We start from the raw sequence: 17972 nt of genomic DNA, 5'->3' as shown, positions 1-17972 counted from the left end.
TATTCTTTGCCTATGCTATGGAACTAGCAAACACAAAGCATGCAAGGTGTAAAAGAGAAGTTACAAAGACATTCTTGCTTAATTATTCTTTGTTTCAATTTATATGTTCTAAATTATCCCACAACACAATACAACATTAAATTCAGTGTCTAAGAAAAAATAACATAGGAAGATATATCTATTTTTTATATTGTCAATTCCCTAAAACTAATATTCAAATTAGTATTCTGTTCATACTTGAATATTCTGCTCATACTTAGAATTAACGACTCTCTCTCTGTTCATTGATAACTTTTAAACCGACTTTTGTGAGCTTTTCACTAAAAAAACTTTGTTCATGATTCAATATGGTAAAAAAAAAAAGCATAGATGATTCCATGTTTACTGGCACAACACACAATAGAAAATACAAGAAAACAGACAACAATCTCACCAGGACCACTGTCCAACTTGATAGATTATTATACAACTTACATGGATCAAGGATGAGGGATTCCAAGCATTTCATATTATTGGGTGAATGGGATTATTTGTTACAGCATCAAATTTTGGCTTCTTCAACTCACCAAATTATGCTTTGGTGAGTCTCTGAAAACTTTCTTGTGTCCTGAAGACTCCTTTGTCCACCACAGGTAGAAAATGGAAGAGATTATCATGACCCCGCCTACGCATCCGACTACTATTCCAGCTAGTCTTCCTGTCTGTTGTTTGCCACTTTCCGAATCTCCAACACCAGTAGAGACTAAAAGAAAAGTGTGATGGTGGAATTAACAATGATCAGATACAGTTAAAGTTGACAGGCAAAAAAAATTGGAGAAAATTTTTTATCAACCTTGTGAAACATGGATTCCTGATACCAAAGGTCCATATGTGCCTTGAAATGGAATGCAACAAGTCCCTTTCCCTGCCCAGAAGAAATGGATTTCCATGATTGTGTTAGTCACATTTGTCTCGAATGTTTTTATCAAGGCTCTCTTGGATCCCCCTGCTTCCTTTTGAATGTTGAAGTCTTGGAGAACTCTCTCTCCCTGGATTAATCATTTCATGTGAATTAGTAAGTAGACACTACTCAACATTAAAATTCGCAGAGTTCTGAATTTTCCAGCAGGATTTTTCTAGCATACCTGAATGTAAACATCAAATAAGCGTCGTCCTAGACCTTTCCAAGACTTCAAATCTTCCATCACTATTTCTGCAAAATGAAGGTCAACACTGTATTTCCCATTCTTCAAACCAAGGCCATAGTATCTCAGTGAGCTTGGCGATATCCTTGCTGTCTTATACAGCTCAGAATCTAAAGTTGCTGTGATTTGAGACTCTGTTGTTGCTATATATTGGGGTCCATTTGGGTTTGAGATGAAGTTCCCAGTGTTGCTTACTGCCCAGTTGTAATCAGAGCTTGTGTAAAATGATGCAGCTTCCAGCTTCTCAGAATCATTATCAAATTCAATGCCAGATGTTGATGTTAGTTCTCTGCCTCCAGACTTGACTGAAAATGAAGCTGAAATGAATATACAAATGTCGTGGAGTCATAAAATAACCCAAGACACCAAATATGTTGTGGAGTCATAGTTTAGATGCTATCTAGTTCAGTCATAAAAGATATCATTAAAAGTAAACAATCTCAAGTGACCCATGTGGAAGTCCATCAAACTATGACTTAATTGTAATATCTTGGTCCAATATGATGGCTCACAAGCTATTTATCCAGTATTCCCATATCATTCCTAAGCAAATATACTTAACATTTCTCCTGTATTTTGTTGATGTAAAATTTGCTAGGGTGTTTGATAAACTACTTTGTTTTCAGTTCAATATAAGAATGAAAGGAAATTCAAAGAACTTTTTAATGCAGAAAAGGTTAGACGGCTGTACTTACATGAAGAAACTTTGTTGCTGCACTTGGTATCGCCATTGAGGCACTGCAACAACCGAAAAGCTTTCCTGTAATCCTCAATGTGAAGTGGTTGCAGAAAATTAAAGTATGTCCAACACTCAAGAATCATAGAAGAGAGACTAGTGCTTTAGTTAAAAAACCTTTTTTTTCTTGATTTCATTGACATATACAACTGAAAAGCTACAAAAAGGACTGAAGCTGAGTCAAGTAGAACCTTACCCATCTTGCAAACTTTTTGCATTGACAGAAGTTCCCACAACATTCCTGAAAAAGAAACAGAGATGTCATATCTAGCTAGGAAAGTTAGTAGCAATCAATGTAAGTATAACTTACACTGATAATCCTACTTTGCCAGAATAACGTTGCAAATTTCCGGAAAGGGGATTGTATGAGACATCTCTGAAAAAGAAATATTAAAGAATTTTTTGGATTTGAAGTCCCAGAGACAAAGATAAACCTAATAAAACATGAACTATAAGGAGCAAAAGGGACTGAATCCGAGTTAGGTAGCACTTACAATGCAATGAGCTTTGAACTTATGATTTTCTCCGGTAGCTCTCCACTCAAGTAGTTGTTTCCAAGATACCTGATACATCATAACCAACAATTTGTTTCAATTAAGGCAAAATGGAAATGCAAATGACTACTAAAACAGAAGTGCTTACATGTACTCTAAAGAAGCAAAATCTTGAAATGAGTTGGGTATTTGACCCTGTAACTTATTGAAGCTCAGGTCCCTGCCATAGTCATATATCCCAAAGAAAAAAGTTAACAAAATTATGAATGTGTCTGCTGACTTTGTCGTCAAGATGACTTACAGTAGCATCAAGTTAGCAAATTTGGCAAGTCGTTCAGGAATTTGACCTGAAACTCGACAATTTCTCAAAGAGCTGTGCAGAAAAATCTATGAGACTGACTTGAGGATTCATAACCAAATAGAAACTGAAAAGTCTGAAATGAAATTATGAAACCAAGAAAAATCTTACAGGATAGACAAACTGTTTTGATTTTCTAGAAAGTCAAGAGTAGAATCTTCACCATTGAGATCACCAATTCTCCTGGGAAAAAAGGGTGCCTCAAATGACACAGATAATTCATTTGAATATGTCCTCTAAAAATTAAGGACCTTACAGGTCAGTCAGTTTTGTGAGAGCAGAAAAGCTGCTTGGAATTGGACCTTCAAGTAATGTTCCTAGAAGTCGCCTGTGAATTGCCAAGAGCATCAATCAAATACCTGCGAACTTTGAAGCATAGGATTTTAATTCAGCAAAATCGTGCTTACAGGTCTATGAGTTCTGTAAAAGTCCCAAAAAATTCTGGAAGCTTTCCAGTGAACAGATTATCTGATGCCCATCTGAAAAAAGGAAAAATAGAATCCAAAAATAAGGCAACTGACTTCAATAACCAAACGGTTTCAAAAAGATTGTTCAGTTTTGTACAGGATTTGTAGGGACTTCAAATTAGCAAATTCTTCTGGGATTGGTCCACTCACTCCACTGCTGTCAATGTACCTGAAAGATAATCAAATTAGGAAAAAAAATTAGTTTTATTTATTTATTTCTCCAAATGGAAAATTAAAGCGAGCAAGCCAGAGACTTGAAACTTAAAAAGAACATAGGGGATTATCCTAATTCACCCAAAAATAGGTTATATCTGATGAAGTTAATATTATTATTGATGAATAGTTATACCAATCCTACAAGAGAATAATACGTTAACATATTATAATTATGATCTCTAAGAACTCAAACCGCTCCTACGCTTTGGGTGCTGCCTATTGCACCCTCGCCCGCTCATCTGGTCTTTGCCCACTGACCAGGCAGTAGGATCCCATAGAGATCAATATAAAACCTTATATACGAAGTAGTAGTCCAACAAAACCCCCTAGCAATCAGGAATTTTTAAACCGGAGACATGCTGGTTTAAAATTCTAATATCAACCAAAAAATTATGAATTTTAGATTAACTTACAATTGCTGTAAGGACGTCAAATTTCCGAGCTCCTTGGGCAATGGACCAAAGAAATTATTTGAACTAAAACTTCTGCAATATAGAGAAACCAGAGAAATGACTAGTATTAGATGATTATGTTAAATTTACAAATGAAAAAGCAGAATATTCAAAATCTTGAAGATAAGAACTTAACAGGCTAATCAGTTTGGTGAGATTGCCAATTTCTGGGGGCACTTGACCTGTGAGGTTGTTTATGCCCAAGCTACTGTTGAGTTATTCAAAGATAAAGAAAACAATTGTTAACAGATCTTAATAAAGATAAAAAAAAAATTGAAATGTTTTCAAAAGCTGTTGAATTATGGGATATTAGAAAACTCGCTGAGAGTTACAGGTACTGCATTTCTGATAACTCTCCAATTTCAGCAGGGATGGGTCCATTCAACACATTTTGACCAAGATTCCTGCATCACAAAATCGTCATCCTCAAAACTGGACTTAAATTCAATTTCTGTTTGAAGAATTCAGAATCTTACAGGTCCATTAACTTCCTTAGTAGGAACAGGTCACTTGGTATCTCTCCAAAAATGTCCAAAGCATAAATCTTTCTGAAACATGGAATACATAAATTAAGCTTAGACTGTCATACCAGTGCTAAAATTTGGTAATGAAGATGATAAATTGAACTAACAGGTGGGTGACATGACAGGGATTGGCTGTGCAGTCACATCTAACACGTGGATTAGCATCCTCTGATGCCCATGGAGCATTTTCTGTACATGGGTCAACTGTCAGATTCAGTTTGGTTCTTAAGTTCCAGTAATCTATCATCCTGTTGAGGGCAGCCACTGGAGAACAAAAGTTAATGAGAAACAAAGACTGGTAGAATTCTACACTACCATTGAAATTTAACAACTCTACAAAAGAATTAGAGAGGCAAAGACCTTCAGCAGGATCAGTGATTGTTTGTGCAGAAACAAGCTGAAACATCCATACAACAAGCAAAGAAAAGCTCAAGAATCCCATTTTGCACATGCAGCAAAACAAAAACACAGACACAGAGAGTGAGGGTCGAGCTTGGCCGGGTAGAAATATATGCAGGTCAAATTAAAACGAACCCAAAAACAAAAAAACGAAAAGAGTTTTTGAGGTTGTCAGTTTATGTAGATTCGCTGCTTATGTAAGAGCAGCAACAAAACAAAGCGAAAAGATAAAACTTTATTTGTAAAATAAGATTATCCAAGGAGTGTTTTCTTGACTTTATAGGAAATAAGGTGAGTCAGTCTGATCTGTTTGGAATGTGGAGTGTGAAGTATATCTTCTGTTTGATAAGGAGTCAACAGTATCAAGGTAGTTAACCTGGGAGACTAGCCCAGTCATCCGTTGTCAATCACCCATTGTCAAGGTCTTTCACTTCAATACGAGAACGTTACTTGCGAGAATATGAACCTGAATTCGTTAACTCTAAGATTTTATGCCTTTAACCATTAGTTTTATTTCTCTGGGCGCGAAAAGCCATTCCAAGGTAAAGTAACTGTTTTTCAGTATCCATGACGTTTGTAATAACAAGGACCTTTTGTGCGGGCTCTTTCATCTTGTACTGAAGGAGGTTGATCTGCGCATGGCATCTCAGTTGACCAAAGCGGTAAAAGCTAATAGGATGATTACAAAAGGATCATATATACAACTGAATAATTAGCCGTCCATTTCGTCATTTTTATTATAAAATTACATATTATCAGGCATATGATAGATTTGTAATTATTAGAAAAAACAATCCTGATAGTTACCCTCGAACGAAATCATCCAACAATGTAATTACATTTTGTTTGTGATTTAAGTAAAGAATGGGTAAACATCAGACCTGCTCAATTTTCCAGCTGACCGGACTGCTTGCTCTAAAGAGCTCCAATTAGTTAATGAATAAGACTATACGTACAAAGCAATCGAGTCACACACGTTTATCATCAAATTGAGTTACGTCCTAACAAAGACTTATTCGAATCCAAATTATTCAACTTAAACTTGTTTGTTTGATGAGTTACCAAACAAGTCTTTTAAGAAAAAATATAAAAACAATCGCCTGGTATAAAAAATAAATAAAAATAATTATTGCAAAAAGTGAATGAATTGTCATTGTTAATGAAAAGTCGCCGGGAAAAGATGAAAAATGGCCTAAATTGGTTCCACTTTCATCACATGGATATAAAATAAAATTCACCCCGGCATCAGATCTGAACCGTTAGTATTATTAAATTAATCCCCCATTATTATAACATTAAGTATCACTCTTCTTAACTATAAAGATATTATTAACAGAGATGTTTGCGAAACTTATAGCTCATTTCAACAGTCTTATTTCTTACATTACATAAAAACTGGCACTTAATGAGGAAGATTAACTTACAAAATAACTAGACATAATCACTGAAATTCAATACAAACAAACGATGATTTTGACTCGACAATCTATATGCTCCAGTAGTGTTCTGTGTAGCTCTAGGCTATGGCTATGCTCTACTCCACACTTCGACTGCTTTCAATCTCCTCTCTTTACTATCTTCAGCCGCTGTACTGACTTAATGAAGGTCCTGCAAATTATACTCCTGAAGTTCACTTATATATTCCAGGGCATATATGAATACAAGATTGTGAATGAATATATATATATGTATACACTCTTACTGCCAGGGAACACCTCCTGCAAGCAGCCAATCTCCTTCTTTGTCTTGGTAGGTCAGTCTATATCTTACACCAGGTTTGTTACATTTTTCGTCTGTATAGATTTACACAATTAGTTGGAAATCGAAAGATCATTAGTAAATTAATTTATGTTGCAGCAAGAACTTACATTTAGAAAACATGGCAATCAAGGAGTGTTTCAGAGTATAAAAAGAGTGATAACGTTTAAGATCAATTTTCCTTGCTATCGCTGCACCTTCCATCTCTACCTTCACAAACATTGAATTTGATGATGCACCATTTTCTTTCTCATTATTAATATCAGCCATCCGATTGTGATTCATGACTCTAATAACTTGACGGGCCTGTTGCTGCTGCCGGTGAAGCAATTTCCTCCTCCACGACTGGATGGGTGGCCACCCAACAACCACTTTTTCCATTTGTTCATTCCTGCTTGCATGAAGTTAAATTGTAACAGCTTAATTAGGAGCTCACAGCAGTGGGATTTGCATGGATTCAAAATCTTTACAAACTTTACTATACATATATTAATTGATGGATTCAAATTTCAAACTCACTGGTTGATGGGAGAAGAAGTTATGTTCTTCTGTCCCTTCTGATCATCTTCCTCGTTAGGCTGACCACTCCATACAAGTAAAGACATCATTCCTGACTGCAGATCACCATCTCTGATATCACCAAAGGCCTCTTCAAAGCTACGTTTATTGCTTTTGCCAACATGTTTAGGCTGGTGGAAGTCCAATTTGTTGTGGTCGATGTCCTTGGATTTGGTTGGATTGTAGGTTGGGAGGGCAAGTCCTAGTTGAAGTTCCATTGGCATATCAAAGAAGGATCAAAATAATGTTATTAGCTACGAAGTGAATTGGCGTAAAGTGGATGAAGTTGTTGGTAGGAGTCGTAAAGTATATATATGAGAAGTCAGAAAGAGAGAAAAATGAAGATTGTCTGACACAAGAGAAGAAGTTAGAGACAGCATGGAAGTTGGGGTCGAGTCCGTCGGGAAAAAGGGTAGCAGTGACAGAGACATGTGAGAAAAGGGTGCACCACCAACGTGTTAGGACCGCTTAGCCCGCTCTACCTCCAAACTCTTAACCCTCTCTGTCCCCACTCTCACCTACATTAATCTACCTCTCACACTCCCACTCTCTATTGGTAGATTTGATCTGAGTTTGTGAATTCGATCTGAGACAAAGTTAAACTGATATTTGGGAATAAAGTCTAATACTAATCTCAAATCGAGTTAATTGAAGATAGTGTACGTAGGGTATTGTAAAAGGATTATTGAAAGTATAAACAATATTATTAATGAGATAAATAATATTATTAAATAGATAAATAAATTAATTTCAAGTCAAACTATCAAGTTGAAGTTTTAATTCAAAATCAAATTGTTCAAAGCAAGTTATAGATTCGATATGCGTAGGGTTGACTTAAGTTTGGATCAAAGGGATAATAATAATAATACCCAACTCAAGTTTGAGTTTTATTAAGTTAGTACACATATAGTATCATAAAAGGGTCTTTGACAATATAAACAATTATGTCAATCAAATAAATAGCATCAATAGATGAATAAATGAGTTGATTTTGAGTTAAACTACTAAACAAAATATGTAACTCAAAATCAACTTATTCAAATCAAATTATAGATTTAATTTAAACTAATTTGAATAAATTTCATCCCTAACACTCACTCTTTTGTTAAAAGATAAAGTCTGATTATGTTTAATAGATATCTTTCACACCATTGTCCATAGTCATCACAAAGCTACCATACCTAAATTTAATAAGCGTTTGTTTGTAAAGAAAACCTAATAGGTTAATAAATGTAGACATTATTAGTAAATCACGTAAAATTGATTTTGATTTCCGACTTCTTTTGGCTTGATTCCTTTCATTCCATATTTCTCTTAAACCCTAAACTGTCTTGATCAAAGCATCTTTCCATAATATAGTTTCTTGTAAGACAACTCAAAACAAAGCATCATCACTGATGATCAAAACGCGTACTTTTAATCGTCCCCCGTTGAAACATTTACATTATCTGTAATCCAGTTTTTCATATCACTATGTATGGCATCGTGTAAGTATTATTTATTTATACATATGCAGTGTTGGCCACATGATCAGATTATTATTTGTAAACAAATATGTGTCGGCAGACTCCCATCAAAACACATCATGATACATGAACTGAAGCAAGCAATGAGCAAACTCTCCAGTGATCTCCATAACAGTTGGTACTCAAACATTCTCCTGATATGATCTTCTTGGTTCTAATGATGCTCATACTAAAAGACTCGTCTTAATAATCTTGAAGATTAAAATATAACAGATTCTTTTGGTCGGAGCTTGATTCGAGATTGAAGGGCAAGGCAATTATAGGAGAGAGAGAGGGAGAATAATGAAGATGAATGCATGCAAGTAGGGTTTCTACTTTCTATATTCCTTTCCATGGAAGGCTTGCTTGGTACATTACATTACATGTTTGGAACATGGAAGAGTTAGTGTTGTGAAGTCCACGTGATGGGCAATGTGGGCACACAGAGACCATAACCCGCACGGCTATGGCGTGATTTGAACACAATTTCAAACCAGTTATCGGAACTGTCTTTGATGAGTCCAATCAATCTGCCCTCAGATCTCGTGCCATTGTGTGGTGGAACCCAACAAATACCACCACACCCATAATTTACTGCCCCTTTAGCTGGCTGACACTCATCAATTCGACTCAGACTTTTTTCGGTACAAGTTGTATGACTTGATAATCTGAAGGGGATTTTCAGAATTAATGTTTCAGATTAAATCCACCACGCAATTTCAACGAGTGTATTGCAAATTAAAGTATTAATTTGATAATTTGATTTGAGATTGATTTATTTATTTATTTGATAATATTATTTGTTTCATCAGTGATAATGTTATTATGTACTAATTCAAATGAGTTTGGAGCAAATCCACCCCAATGTTTGAGCCAGTGAAAAGTTTCAACAAGTGGATGTAGGGGAATTATGGCGAAGGCTTTATTGTCTTGGTCAGCCATATGAATATCAGGACAGATAGTCATTGCACTTAATGATCTTAGGTAGATTGAATTAAGTTGTAGTAATTACCAAACTTCAACAAGAAAAAAGCAGTCAATGAAACCTGCTGAGAGAAGCCAACTTAATAATCTCCACTATCTTTTCTTTGTTGAAAACAAAAAAAGTTTTAACGTGTTAGAATAGACTTGACGTAATTTGGGCAAACAAGTAATAATGATTAACCATTCTGATGAAGAAATGGAAACAGATTATGTCCCACACGTTTTCAAGGCAAGTGGGAGGCTACCAAGTTCGGCTTGTAGATGTCTTTCTAATGAATCTGTTCAGCCGTATATAACAATCTTTCAGTGATATTGTACATTAGTTTAAACAAGCTTAAACGGAGCATAATCAAGAAGCTATAGCATTCATTGGTGTTGTTATCTCTGGCGTATGGAAAGGGATAGAAGAAAGCATCCAAAGCAATAAAGAAGTGCTTTTACTTGGCTTTCAGGATAAGCAAACTCTTGAAAGAAAGACAGAGACCCATACTTAAATATTCAAAGTAGCCATTTCCCTCAACACTCACTTTCGAAAGCAAAATCTGATCTTATTGTTTGCGACATTGATGGTAAATGTCGGCGAAATTGCTTACTGGGTTCAAATACAACCCACACGTGGGCTGGGCATATATATCAGGAAGAAACCACGCTTTGCTGTCACCTTTACTCCTCTTTCATGGCCTGCTTGCTTGCTTGCTTCTTTGGAATCCAGTTGCAAAATAAGAGTGAATTACATTTTTTCCTCCGCTTAAGGTTTGGCCTAACTAGGGTTGGAACTTAACCAATTGAAAATTGGTTAACCAAGTTTAACCAATTTTAATTAAACTTTCTAAGAATATGTTAGAAGTTTTTCCTTAACAAAAGTATAAATTATACATTCATTTTCAATTTTCAATTGGTGAAAAAGTATAAATGATACGCCTATCTTTGGGTGGGAAAATGTAATTCACATGCAAAATATTCCCAACCCACCATTCAATTTCATGGATCAATAGTGGGTCAGGTTTGTTTTTTTTTTTTTTATTCAAAAGTTGACATTGTGTGTTCAAGATCAATCTAATTTACAAATTACTTTCGTCTTTTACCATAAGTTTGTTTAATCTTTTGCAACAAGCCGCAAAAGCGTGCCTTCATTGAGGTTGAGGTTGCCAAGCACAGGCACAAGCGCAAGCACAGGCACAAGCGCAAGCACAAGCACAAGCACAAGCAAAATCATTTTATTTGTGCGTGTGAGATGTTTTTGCCAAGATGGTTAATTATGTGTGTAAAACGTTTTTGGCATATTATTAAGTTAACAACATCATCACATGTCATATGGGACCGACTTGTCTAATCCTTTGTTGTCACATAATTATTCTACATACAATTCATTTCATATTTACTCATCATTTCCTTTCTATCAGTAACTTATTTGCCAAATAACATTAATAAACTTAACCGGATTGATTTAATTTAGATCAGATTTGAATAAGACCTATTTCAAAATTTGACTCATTGACATTTTTAAACTAGTTTTAACAAATTTAACAAAAAATTATAAAGTTAATTCACGATATTTTGTCTTTTTTTAATAGTATAACTCTAAAAATACTCTAATTAAAGTGGGGCGGAATAACTGTTCTAATTTGTTTTCCACATTAAAAGTAAATGTATTGACTTGTGCACACTAAAGATATGACATACTAATACTAATTCATTATAGAATAAACGATCCCAATCCGTATATTACCTTGAGTTGACTCAAATACTAATCTGTGTAAAAAAAAAAAAACTCAACTCCAATTTTTTTTTTTTACGTGTTATGACGTGGATCATATCCTAAAAGGAAAAAGATTATTTTTCACCTAACTTTTAGATCATTCTCAAACTTACACTTACGGAAAATGAAAAACTCTTATTTGCATTCATAGACAAACTTCTATTAATTTTTTTTTGTTAAAGGGAGGGGTAAAATAGTTATTTTATTGTTTATATTAAAAAGTTGTAAAGTTTATTACTCCCCACCCCCCAAGTTTTAGAAACTAACATTTTATCTTTACTTAAAGTTTTTAAACTTTGAAAAGTAATATTTTCACCCCCAAACCTAGGGTTTTCACATTTTTTAAAACTCAACTGCCCCTTATATCTTTCAAAAATAGCAGTTTCACCCACATTCTTTAACTTCATCTTGCGACGTCGTCTCTGACCTCCTCCTTCTCCTGGAGCGACTATGGTGGTGTAATGAAGAAATCTTTATCTCTTCGTCGCATGATGTGATGAAGAGACAAAAATCTTTTCATTGCACCACCGTGCGACGAAGAGGCCTCTCTTCGTCGCTCCACCCAGATGATGAAGGATGACGCTTCATCTCTCGTCGGGTCATCTAGACGCGACGACGAAGCGTCATCTTTCGTTTGTTTTTCTAGATCTGGACGACACTTTATTGTCCAGATCTTGACGACGAATGATTGTCCTTTGTTATCTTTTATAGTCGGAGATGAGAGATCGGTAGAATGCGTCGACCGTCGGTGGTGGCCAGAGAAGGAAGCAAACCTTAGGGGTGAAATCTAAACTTTTCAAATTTTGAGGATAGGTTAAGGTGTTAGTTTTTAAAACTTGGAGGGGGGAAATGATGAAATTTTAAAGTTTTAAAGTTTATAGTTAAAATGACGATTTTACCCCTATTCCTAACTAAAAATTTGGACAGTAGTTTGGTCATAGGTGAGAATAAGAATTTTTCATTCCTGATGGGTATAGATTTGAAAATGACCTAAAAGTTGGGTGGGACATAGTCTTATTCCCTGTCCTAAAATACCAACTCCAAGTAAAGGAAAATGGAATAACTATGTATTGTGCACAGGAGCTCTGACACGCCAACTTTTAAGTTACTGAACTTTCAAACGACGTCGTTTACCTTCCTCGAGTTCATTTTGAGGGCGCGCTAACTCCTCTTGTTTTTGGCGTAAAACGCTAGACGGTTGACTTACTCAGCAACTCAGCCAACAGCCTGTGAAGTTCATATCCCAGATGAGACGATGCGAATAAAAAATCCAAACCAGACTTGGTAATTCATATTTCACAAACGCTAAAATTCTTCAGCCAGAGACAAATAGAGTCTCTGATGGCCTTTAACTCGTCAAAAAATCCGGTACTGCCAGTATCGGATCTTCCGAGGGACGAAGAGAAAGAGAGACTTCTTAAAGCCGATGAAAAACTCTTTCATGGATCTGCCATGACCAAAAGAGGCGCCAATGCTGCGCTATCTTACATGTCTTGTGCAGGTTCTTTCTTTATGACCGATTCTCCTCATTCTTTTCAATTATTATTATTATTGCTTCTGTTTAGGTTTCGTAATTAAGCGTATTCTATAATTTGCATGAAATTAGATTGAAATTTTTAAATTTTAACTGAATTGATAAACTGTACTGTTTCATTTCTACAAGTTACCATAATTAGACCCTGTATAGTTTGACCAGAATCCTTTAAATTTTGACTTCAACTCAGATATGTAACAAAGTTATCCGGAATTTTCATATTTCTAAGCTTAATTCTGTGAGAAAGTAGATGTACTGTTTATTTTTCATGCAATATACTTATCTTATGTGACCACATGTTGCAATATGTTTTAGATGTTTGTCTTGTGAGCTTTGATAATAAATTTTAGTTTTAGAAGTTATAAGATCTGTCTCACAAAGTTGCGAAACTGCCATTTTGAAGAGATGGCAATGAAATAAAAATTTTGCTATCTTTTTCTATGAATATATTTGGCGCTAGAATTGCCTATACGGATTATTGAGTCTTAACCTTGCAGTGTTTGGCCTGTTTTCTTTCCATGTTTGAAATGCAATGTGCAAGTATTGTTGCTTTATAAATTCTGATAATGTGATAGTGATCTGGTTCTGCCCAATTGATCTAACAGCAGCACACACAAATATCCAACACACAACCCAACAGAACAACACTCCAGAAATAGAAAGAGAAAACCACTGGCTTATATTCACAGATTGAACTGGTAATTACACTCTTTCACTCAGAGTTATGAACAATAGCAAATGAAAGTAACAATGCTTAATTCCAACAACTTGAGGAGCCAAAGACCTCCCTTTCAGCCAGAGGCTGCCAAAAAGCTAAAAGCAATATCCTTTCCCCATTCCTCCCACCCCCCCCCCCCCCCCCCCCCCCCCCCCCCTCTCAATTGTTTAAAATGTCCTTTTCATAACAAACTTTACCCCTCTTCACACGCAATTGGTCCACATGGCATTCATCATGCCCTTCCACAAGTGGTCCTCACAAGTTGTGGCATTCTTCATGAAGGTTGGTGTGCTAATATAATGCAAATTACTTTTCCTGGAAAGTAAAGGAGAGGTTTTGTCAGATTAAGCGTTTGGAAGATATGTGCAAGTGTTATATTTGCACGCCATTTCCTTTTCTTAGGTGTTCCTATGTTTCTCACACTACATGCCTTCTGTTTTTCTTTTTTTATTTTCCTGCAGTGCTCCTGATATTATTCAACAAGGCAGCTCTTTCTTCTTATAGATTCCCATCTGCAAATGTCATAACCCTTCTTCAGGTAGATCCCATCTGCAGTGTTCTTATGTTCTTCTTGTCATTGTTTTTCAACTGCTCAGTTTCGGTAGTTTTCTCCATCATTGATATGTTGCAGAAGTGGTAAGTTTCACATGTATTGTTTTGCCAATGATGTCTGAGTTGAACAGCCTATAGCAGAGCAAATCTTGAGTTTAGAAAACTGAAAGTATCCCTAGCTCACAATTTAAAAATTTTCAGAATGTCCCCTAATGTTTTCCTGATGTCTGATTTTTGAATCCTTCCCCTTTATCTCTACCTCACATTGGGCAAAAGATCATTTATGTTGTATGGTTTAGAGTCATGGACTAATTAATATTATATGCTTTTTCACTGATACTGCGTGCACTAGTTAGCCACACTCTTTACTGTATGGCACATTCATGTTTAATGCCCACTTAAAACATTTGTGGGAGAAGTGTATCGATATGCATTAATGATCATTTCCAATTTGTATAATACTAAAATAATATATTTCCTGCAGATGGTGTGTTCTTGTTTGTTTCTCTATCTGTTGAAACGCTGGAAGATTATTAGTTTCTATATGGGTGAATCTTTGCCAACTTCTGATAGTAACTCAAACTTTATAGCCTTTAAGACGTTGATGCGCACCCTTCCTCTAGCAGCAACCTATTTGTTTTACATGGTATGTGTTTTATGATATTTGTTATATAAATTGAACAGTTTTAGTTGTTACTTATATACATCAAACTTTTCATTGTAACTGATGTGTGCCCATTCTCCTATTTCTCTTGGAAGGTAGTTACTGTTGAGTCTGTTCGTGGGGTAAATGTTCCGATGTACACCACTCTTCGCCGTACTACAGTGGCATTTACTATGATTGTGGAATATATTCTGGCTCGGCAGAGATACACACCTCCTATTGTTGGGAGGTAAATAGCCCTTTTTACACATTTCTTTTTTTAGTATGTGGTTACTGGTAGTGAAGAATGTGCATTGCTTTTGAGTTCATTTCTCTAATAAAAGTTATGGATATTTATGAAACATTGAACTTAATAAACTCCCTTGATTTGTTCTCTTGGAATAACTTACTGCATAATGTATTAGTGTAAACTATATGTAGATTTTCTTTAAAATCATATGAAATGCTTGTACGATTTTGGATAGTTAAGTGGTTTACCGAGCATGTAATATTGTCTCATACATAAGATAATAAGATGCTTTGATGGATATTTTCTTGTTAAGTAGTTGGAGGAAAATAGAAGAATTTTCTAGTATTAATAGTCTTATTTTATTATTGTCGTTATGTAAGTATATCAATCGGGGAGTTTGACTACTGGTTATTAAGAACATGTTCAGTATGCAATTTAATTTGCAGGAAAAAAGTTATGAGATATTTGTTTTTAAGGAAAAAAAAAGTTTGAAATCATTGTTTCTAGTTCCCTCACTCAACTAAAAAAATTTAAGGATGTTATCAGTGTTGGGTTGATAGTTCTTGGTGCATTCATCGCTGGAGCTCGGGATTTGTCATTTGACTTCTATGGCTATGCAGTTGTTTTCTTAGCAAACATTGCCACAGCAATATATCTTGCCACCATAGCCCGTATTGGTAGTACTTACACTTATTTGTTATTTTGTATTTTTCTTTTTCATTTCCTCTTCACTAGCCTGACTTTTTTTGGAAATAATTTTCTAAAGTTCTCATTTTTTTTTTCTCAGGGAAGTCCAGTGGCCTTAATAGCTTTGGTCTTATGTGGTGCAATGGTAATCTTTTGGATCATAACTTGCATGCCTTCCAATTTTTAATTCTCTCTTAATTATGTAGGCTGAGTTCCAGTTCTGATACGAAATCAAATTGTTTTTCCATGTTAGGAGTCATATGCGGACCATTTTTGTTTTTTTGGACACTTATTCGTGGTGACTTGAAGATGACAATACATTTTCCTTATCTGTTTTCACCTGGTTTCTTGGTACTGTCTGCTTGTCCATAGAAATTAGTTTCTTCTATATGGAAATTAACTTCATGCTTATAAAACTATGTTTTATAAGCCAGGTTGCTTCTGCTCAATAATGCCATAACTCAGGTTCACATGGAGATATTACTGATAAGAATGCTTTGTTTTATCCTCTCTGGGCAGATTGTGCTACTTCTCTCCTGTACACTGGCCTTCTTCCTGAATTACAGTATATTCCTGAACACAACTCTAAATTCAGCACTCACACAGACAATTTGTGGTAATCTGAAGGTTTGTTGACCACTTTTTGCAAATGTAGCCTGTGCATTATGACAGTCAAAGCATGAGGATGCTCCTCAGTGTCTGCTTTTAGTTGGCACATAGATTAATCTTGAAATCTTTGAAACTTGGAAACTTCCTGAATGAATCTAGAATATGGCAGACTAACAATAAAGCCTGGAATGTTTAAAAGATGAGAACTAATCTGATGTTAACATTTTTTTCTATTTTGTCCTGACTCTATAAGTTTGAGTGCTCAACTTAAATTATTAGGTTTTAGAAACATTTTGTGCTGTGGATTACGCATGTGACATAAGGTAAGGAAGGATCAAATGGAAATGATAAGAGGGCTCATATTATTGGTCTCTTAACATGAATGACTGAGTAAAGGTGGTCATTTTGTGCTGTGGATTACGCATGTGATATAAGGTAAGGAAGGACCTAATGGCAATGATAAAAGGGGTCATATTATTGGTCTCTTAACATAAATGATTGAGTAAAAGGGAGTGGGCAGTGTTGTGTTGGAGCATTTGGACTTGTTGGGTCCAATTTACTCAAATTTTTGAATTGCCTTGAAACAGAGATGAATATTTGGCCGTTTCTTAGAGCTAAACCTTGAATAAGGATACAACATGGCCTCTTAAATAAACCATTCCCCGGCTGGTAAAAATTTAAAATCTTTTCCTTAATTGCTTGGTTCACAACATCTGGTTTATGCCAAATACTTGCTTGTTTACTGTTTGTTTGTCACGATTTATTTTACAACTTATAAACCCCTAATGAATTGCAGGACCTTTTTACAGTTGGACTCGGCTGGATACTTTTTGGTGGGCTCCCATTTGATATTGTAAGTGGCTTAATCATTTGCTAATCATTTCTGGCCGCATCCTTCAAAATGCCTGAGTTCCTGATAAGCATGGTTTGTTTTGCTGCAGTTGAACGTTATTGGGCAATTTCTTGGTTTTCTTGGCTCTGGTTTGTATGCCTACTATAAACTTGTAGGGAAGTAAGTAATTGTCCATGTCATGTGAAAAAAAATAACCATATTGACAATCAACATTAACTGCGTATAGTAGCCTCGCCACCAAATGTGATTGGCAGATTTGTGGTTGCTAGAAGAAATGCAATTTCTGTATAGGAGATTCTTTCCTGATGAGAAGTGCATTACAAATTTTTTGAGGGAAATAAACTCTGGTAGCCCTTGGTGATATGTTTTTGAAGTCAATGCCATTGTAAACGATGATGCTCTATTTTCCCAGTTTTTCTTTTGCCTACTTAAAGATTAACAAGGGAAATGCACATAATCTTGAAAAGGGTTATTGTACAAATCCTCAAATATTTCAGTTGTTTGGCCCGGTTTTGTTGTTTGATTACAGTGATTTTTTTGTTAGTGTTAAAACTTTTGCATTAGTTTCAAATTCCAGAGGGCTTTTGTCAGACATGCGAAATTATTTATTGCCAAAACTTGGATTCAGGTAAGTTTGTTTGGGACGAGCAGGCCTTTATCTTTTATGTCATCGATTCATGGCTTTGATGAAGTAAGAATGTTGAAGAGTACAATCAAAGCGCAAACAGTTTT

The 17972-nt window shown here is 35.4% G+C and overlaps 2 protein-coding genes across 3 annotated transcripts; one reads left to right on the top strand and one right to left on the bottom strand.

Annotated features, from left to right (window-relative positions):
- Positions 1-321: 321 nt before the first annotated feature.
- On the bottom strand, positions 322-7452 carry LOC123194238 (probable LRR receptor-like serine/threonine-protein kinase At1g56140). The gene is made up of 23 exons (XM_044607391.1): positions 7108-7452; positions 6699-6979; positions 6533-6623; positions 6388-6438; positions 4792-4949; positions 4539-4695; positions 4384-4455; positions 4240-4311; positions 4044-4115; positions 3869-3940; positions 3337-3408; positions 3180-3251; positions 3029-3100; positions 2884-2955; positions 2716-2787; positions 2563-2634; positions 2415-2483; positions 2231-2296; positions 2117-2161; positions 1880-1944; positions 1125-1501; positions 833-1028; positions 322-742 (listed from the first exon to the last, which is right to left on the bottom strand). The coding sequence occupies exons 1-23, from the start codon at positions 7368-7370 to the stop codon at positions 558-560; spliced, it is 2724 nt and encodes a 907-aa protein (XP_044463326.1). The 5' UTR covers positions 7371-7452; the 3' UTR covers positions 322-557.
- Positions 7453-12542: 5090 nt separating this feature from the next.
- On the top strand, positions 12543-17832 carry LOC123194343 (UDP-N-acetylglucosamine transporter UGNT1). Of its 2 annotated transcripts, none has more exons than XM_044607522.1 (10): positions 12543-12895; positions 14108-14184; positions 14683-14844; positions 14958-15091; positions 15638-15768; positions 15879-15923; positions 16032-16129; positions 16298-16405; positions 17197-17240; positions 17329-17452. In XM_044607522.1, exons 1-10 carry the CDS (start codon positions 12736-12738, stop codon positions 17330-17332), a joined length of 963 nt encoding a protein of 320 aa, XP_044463457.1. In that variant the 5' UTR covers positions 12543-12735; the 3' UTR covers positions 17333-17452. The 2 variants fall into 2 exon arrangements, with proteins under 2 accessions (XP_044463457.1, XP_044463456.1); XM_044607521.1 differs by having other exon boundaries at positions 12547-12895; positions 17184-17240; positions 17329-17832.
- Positions 17833-17972: the final 140 nt, after the last annotated feature.

The sequence above is a fragment of the Mangifera indica genome, chromosome 13 (assembly GCF_011075055.1).
Source record: "Mangifera indica cultivar Alphonso chromosome 13, CATAS_Mindica_2.1, whole genome shotgun sequence".
NCBI lineage: Eukaryota > Viridiplantae > Streptophyta > Magnoliopsida > Sapindales > Anacardiaceae > Mangifera > Mangifera indica.
The sequence above is the reverse complement of the archived record's forward strand: the minus strand, read 5'-3'. Positions and strand labels throughout refer to the sequence as shown.

Coding starts and splice junctions, on each gene's coding strand:
- LOC123194238 (XM_044607391.1), bottom strand. CDS start 7,370: ATGCCAATGGAACTTCAACTAGGACTTGCCCTCCCAACCTACAATCCA. Junction 1,502..1,879: donor CAGCAACAAAGTTTCTTCAT/GTAAGTACAGCC, acceptor TATTCATTTCAG/CTTCATTTTCAGTCAAGTCT. Junction 743..832: donor AGGAATCCATGTTTCACAAG/GTTGATAAAAAA, acceptor CTTTTCTTTTAG/TCTCTACTGGTGTTGGAGAT.
- LOC123194343 (XM_044607521.1), top strand. CDS start 12,736: ATGGCCTTTAACTCGTCAAAAAATCCGGTACTGCCAGTATCGGATCTT. Junction 12,896..14,107: donor ATCTTACATGTCTTGTGCAG/GTTCTTTCTTTA, acceptor ATTTTCCTGCAG/TGCTCCTGATATTATTCAAC. Junction 14,845..14,957: donor CAACCTATTTGTTTTACATG/GTATGTGTTTTA, acceptor TTCTCTTGGAAG/GTAGTTACTGTTGAGTCTGT.